At 43.6% G+C, this 6,230-nt stretch overlaps 1 protein-coding gene across 1 annotated transcript; it reads right to left on the reverse strand.

Moving 5' to 3' along the window:
- Window positions 1-258: 258 nt before the first annotated feature.
- On the reverse strand, window positions 259-1,261 carry DNAJB8 (DnaJ heat shock protein family (Hsp40) member B8). The gene has a single exon (XM_083595756.1). It carries the CDS (start codon window positions 1,047-1,049, stop codon window positions 372-374), a length of 678 nt encoding a protein of 225 aa, XP_083451882.1. The 5' UTR covers window positions 1,050-1,261; the 3' UTR covers window positions 259-371.
- Between the last annotated feature and the right edge of the window lie 4,969 nt (window positions 1,262-6,230).

Below are 6,230 nucleotides of genomic sequence, written 5' to 3' on the forward strand. Positions count from 1 at the left end.
TCAGGATTTGCAATAAAATGCTGATAAATTTTCATGAAGAAAGCACAAACTGATGTGGAAATGTGAAGAACTGAGGTTGAGACTGGAAAGATGAGAAACCGAGAGTAACCAGAATTATCAGATTTGCCTATCCTTGGTCACACTGGTTTCCTCAATAGAATTTTCGGAGTTATTCAAAATAAACCAAATGCCTCAACATCCCTACATTGGTGCAAAATTAAGTAATTAAGTAATTAAGAAGTCTTTACCAAACATGTCTTGAACTCAATGAAGGAGTTTATTAGTTGGATTCCGGTTTTACGGAACAAGACTCCATTTAAGATCGCACAAGCAGCTGGATATTGCTTTTGGGACAGGCATGAGGAGAGGTGTTAGCATTTCAGCTGTTCCCTTCCATTTACTCTTATGGACTTCAGCTGGCCATCCTCCTCGATTTCCACTCTTTCTTGCCCATTCTCAACAATTTTTCGCGTAGTGACTCTTCGCCCGTTGACCACTTCGGTAGAAGTTGAGACGGATCTGAAGTTGTGCGTTCCACTGCTGTCATCTCCAAAGGACCTGCAGACCATAGTGTGAAAGCCAGGACCGAATGAGTTGAATCCAAAATTAGTAAAGGCACTTAATCCTGAAAAGAGACCCAGGGGTCCTTGCAAGCCGCTTCTGTTCTCCTCCCTGTTACTGTCATCGTCAAAGTGGTTGTCCCAGAAGTCGTGCTCAAAGATGTCCATTCCTCCAAAAAACTCCCTGAAGATCTCATCAGGACTGCGGAATACAAAGTCAAAATCGAAAGGGCTGCGGGAGTGGCCCCCAGAAGCGCCTCTTCCTCTAAACCTTGGTTCTTTGACAGGCCTGTCATAGAGAGCGCGTTTCTGAGGGTCAGACAAAACTTCGTAGGCCTCAGCGACTGCTTTGAATTTCTTTTCGGCTTCCTCCTTGTGGTATGGATTCTTGTCAGGGTGCCATTTCAGTGCCAGCTTGCGGTAGGCCCTCTTAATATCTTCTTGCGAGGCATTTTGATGCAGCCCTAGGACTTCGTAATAATTAACCATCCCAAAGAAAAGGCTGGCTGGATTTAGAGATTATTTGGTGGGTTTTCCCTGGGGACACAAGGTCCTATGCGGTTCGGATCCAGTGGATCCCGTTGTTTTGGTTGTGGCGCTTCTTTCCTCACAGCCCAATGGTAATGGTTTTGGTGCCAAAGGGAAAGAGAAAGGCTGCTTGCTCATATTGTTTGATTTCAAGGCGCTGGCTGCTGAGTAGTATTGTGAGGTCAGAAGCATCTCGGCCAATCAGCACACAGTTGACTTTTAGTGCATTTGAGGTCTGCTGCCGTCCTATCAGTAGGTGTGTTGTGCAAATGAGCTCTCTGGAAAGGTCATATTTCACATCTATGATGCAACTTGTTGCAGATGCCTTAGACTATAAACTTTCCAGAGGAGGCATCTCTCTCTTAGGACTATTCCAGGTGATCCAACTGTCTGAAATACCTTAGCCATGCTAGCCCCAGTCAAAGGAGAACAGCATATATTCCTACAATACCCTCAACACCATGAGTGAATGGCCACTTTGTTCCCAAGAAGATAAATTGCACTGCAGAGCATAGCATCATTCCTGCTGGTCTGCATCTAGGTGCCCAGCATGGCCCTAGCTTCTTGGATCCTTTAGCTTCACTCTACAAGTGGTTATATAAAGCAGAAGATTTTGACAAGCACAACTGAGGCAGCAAACCTGGCCTACACTAGCTGGCCCCTTGAGCAGGGGAGAAACTTGCCCCCATTGTTAGACTACCTTGACAATAGATTGACCAACCTCAGTTCACAAAAGCCCCTCAGTGCTCATGTCTTTCAGGTGCTGGGAATGATGGGATAGTGATACCCTGGGTGGTTCCATTCAAGGGGGATCATATAATTCAAACGTTTGAGCAGTACCAGTAGTGAGCAACTTTGCTTATGACCAGGATTGGTTCTACGATGAGGCAACTTACTCAGGCAGAGAGCAGCAACAAGGTGCCAAAGCTTTGTGTACCATGTGGCCTGCCCTTCATTCCCTAGCCTAGACTGCTGCCCTTGGGTGAAGTGGAAGACGATGCCCCATCACCAGTGTGGCACTGGGGTGTGTGGGTGCGCATTGTCTTCTCCTCTGCCGGTCAAATGCCTTGGTCCATGACGGTCTCCCAACACGAGTGATTAACCACAGGCAATGTCTTAGTTAGACCACCCTCTGATAAGCATATGCTTTTTGTTCAGAATGTATGCACTGTACATTGAGTGGGAAGGCCCTTATCATATGAAAAGTACATTTCTGTCTGCCAGCTGCCGGGCTCCTGATGGGTAGAATGTGACACTTGCTGGTTCCACATCCACATCAGCCGGTTGACATGGATGGAGGAAAGGGAATGGTACAGAGCAGAGTCACTATCCTATATGTAGTGCTTATATTCACTTAGATACTGTGCATCATCATCATCGCCACCATCGCCGCCAACCAGTTCAATCCTGCTGCTCGGTATACCAATATAGTTGCTTTGCTATCTAAGATTGTCTTCCTAGGGTTTCGCTCACTGGCCAGCCTGAAATGTAGGCAGAGAGTAAGTGTGTGCGTTTCTCAGTGGGAGCCGCTCACTGTCCATTTCCCAGGGTCTACAGCAGGCATCAGAGATTATCAGCAACTCCAGCGCCACTGCTATAAGCTAGAATGGATTGTGGAGCAAAGGAGGAGTGTGTGCGGGAGACCGGGGGGGGGCAGGAAGAAATCAAGAGTGGGACGAGAGAGATGCCCACACAAAATAACTAGATACACAAACTAGCTAGGCAGCCCCATCCCTAGGAGCCGAGGCTTTGAAATGAGAAATGTTTTTCGTATCTTAAATCTCAAGTACAAACAATAAAAACCAGCCCAGGCTGTGTTCTTTGAAGAGAAAGTACGAGTGACCTGAGCAGTGGTTATCAGCAGCGTCATTAAGATAAACCCTTAACATGATTTAAAGCATCCGAAACTGAAGGCAGCACTTTCAGATACTAACAAAATGGCCTGACATTGGGGATGAAAATCAATAGTAATCAGATGTCACTGAAAATACTCAAAAGTGTCCCCTGACTGATGGAGGTGAGATTAGTGTAAATATTTGTATTCTAATCAGTGGCACACGAGGGTTGGAGGCAGCCTCTCTGTCTATTTAATTAATGGAGTGGCTTTTAAAAAGGATCCTAATCATATGTGATTGTATCTGCTTATCAACATTTTTGCTAATTAGATGATATGGAGGCAGTCGTTCTGCTAATTCCCTCATCCGAACAGCATATCCTGCACAGATAAAGTGCAGTCTCTTTTTAATAAGAAACAATCATGAGACAGACTAACCTTAATGGTGCTTATTATCCTTGGAGCTTCTACTCCACCTCCACCTCTCCCCTTACTTTGCTTTCTGTTCCAGAATGCCAGATGGACAAAGTTATTGGAGCCTTCGTCTGCCCTGGTCATGTATGATAAATATGATCATACATCTCCAGAGGGCATTTCTTTCGCTCTGTATAGCCCACCTCCAACAGCCAAGTTGTCAGACAGATTGGGGTTGAAAAACCTTTCACATTCCAACTCCAAACGGCCGCATCCCCATGCTAAACCAAACGGGGGTCGCAGCTGACATCTGCATGATCCCTCTTGGCTGCTGAGATGTGGCGGGTGTGCAGTTCCACATTCTGCTTGTCAGCAAAAGTGGCGCACAAAGGCAATTTTAGATTCCGGACATAAGGGTCTCACGGTGTCGGGAACTCACCTCTTTATATGACACCGTGCATTACTTCACTTATTGAAAAATGGGGTGCGTTTGGGGGGGCCTCCTCCTCATTCTGCTGAGTGGGGCTCTGGATTTTGCCTCCCCAAGTCCTGCCCAGTACTGGATTTAAGTATAAGCTATATTTTAGGGCCACACTCTCTTGTCCCCCCCAAATTATGAGTCTTTATAAATTGTGTTTCTAAAGGAACTTTTGTTATTGCCAAATGCCAATGTGTTTGCATTATTAAGTTTGTTATGAATAAAAAATCTTTAAGTTAGAGCGTAATAATAATTTCACTATTAATATACTTCTTAATTGTATTTCAGTTCAACAATTACTTTGATAAAATACATATTTTGTTACGTGCAAATGGCTTTAGATACTTATTAGGTCTCTAAATTACCATATAGCATACGTTCAACACAAAAAACCATGACAATTTGTTGTTGACAGAGGACAGCTGGACATATAAAGGGCCCCATTACCTTCAGTAGCTTAGGGCCTCATCAAACCTAAATCTGGCCCTGGTCCTGCCCTCACAGCACCATACTAGCCAGGGGAGTTTGTAGTGAGGCTGTGGGGGAATGTTTTCCCTGTTGCAGTTTCCTCCATCCTTACTAAGAGGGTATTCACACCCAGCCTCTCACAGACAATAGCTTGCATGCAGACAGTCCCAAGTTCAATTCCCAGTGTCTCCACATAGGGCTGGAAAAGAGTTCCCATTTGAAAACCTGGAGAATGGCTGCCAATTGGGCGCAGAAAGGAATGAGTCAGATGGACCAATGGTCTGACTCAGTATAAGACAGCTTCCAGAGTTCCTTTATGTGTTGTGTTTCCCTTTAAATTATAATTATTTCCATATCAGCATCTATAACTATAAATTAACAAATGGTATATAAACCTGTTTCTTCTTTTGTCCTCTTCTTTGGCGATGCTAGCTGTTTTTTTCCAGTGGAAATCACATCTCCACCAGAAGCTCTTATTATCCACAGGAGGGGAAATAAACAGATACCTTTTATTTCAACAGGTTTTGGGGAACTGACTGTTGTTTTTTTTAAAGGGAATGGCTTTGAATAGTGCTCTCCTGTTTTTATTATCTGTCTTTTAATAGATTCGTATTTTATAATGTTTTGGTTCTATTACCGTTTAGTTATCTTTTAATGATTATCTTTTATATGTTTTTAGCTTTTTGTATTTTATCTGTCTTGTTTTAATAGGTGTAAGCTGCCTGGAGTCCCAGTCTGGGGAAGAGGAGGGATATAAACAAATACAATAATGATACCTGGGTTGTACCTGTGTGTTTTCCTCTCTGCGATGAAATGCACCTCCCTCAGCGCTTCAGCCACTATCCAAATCTTTACCCCTGTTGCCACAACTGCTTTCAGGAAAATAAAACAATGGTCACAGATCTTGTTTGAACTTCAGTCTGCTGCAGATAGTGGTTTCCTAGGGACTTTTCATTTTCCTTTTTCAAGATTGCAACTCTTTTAACTTTTATTTATCATACTTTTAAATCTTCTATAACTTGCAGTAGGCACTTGGTTAAGTGGAAGGGTCTTTTTCCAATTTAAAATAAATAACGGTAACAACAAGCGTCCACCAAAAATACAGAGCCCTCTGAGCAGCTATCCTGCCGCCTTTTTGTATTTTATTGTATCAACTCATTTACTCTGTCCTAGGAATGCTTTTCCAAGCTGTGAAACTCTACTGAATCTTCATACCTTTGTGTGTGTGTGTGTGTGTGTGTGTGTGTGTGTGTGTGTGTGTGATGATTTGTTTTTCTTGTCCTTTAAAATGGGGAGAGGTGCTGATAGGGTCATGCAGAGAAGGGTTTATGGCCGGCCCATTAATCCCACAACAAGGCCTGGATCCTTTTATCTAAAACAACATGAGCTTGAGACATTTGCTGTAAGTACTTTGACTACCCAAACAAACAAGGGTCACGCTTCACTCTGCCAGTCAAGCTGTCGTCAAATTCTTTACCCCTGCCATGCCTCTCCCAAACCACCACCCATTATGCGGATATTTCACGGAAACGCTTCCTTGCCTTCTAAAGGGGGATACTTGCTCTTATTTTGCTCTGTCTAGAGAACAACCAAAGTCTAAAGCCAGGAAGAGAAGTTTGCTGGTGGTTTATACTCTATTCCTCAATGCATAAAATATGTAAGTGCTGTGACCTCATTGTTCTTTTGAAATCTTTGATAGAACAATGGGACAAAACAGCAACAAATGGAGGGTGTGTGTGCTGCCCCAGCAGTAAAATCCTATGAACTAGAACCTTAAATGTCAAACAAGTGGCAGTGGCAAGTGATTAACAGTGCGATCCTAGAAAAGTCTAATCAGAAGTAAGTCCCATTAAATCCAGGGAAGCGAGTCCAGGATTGTAGCCTAGGTTCTTCTGCTTTTTCAGCCACACAAAGAGAATGATGGCCTCCTATGCTGCCCATGAAAGAT

This window comes from Podarcis filfolensis, assembly GCF_964270895.1.
Source record: "Podarcis filfolensis genome assembly, chromosome: 2".
In the NCBI taxonomy this organism is placed as follows: Eukaryota; Metazoa; Chordata; class Lepidosauria; order Squamata; family Lacertidae; genus Podarcis; species Podarcis filfolensis.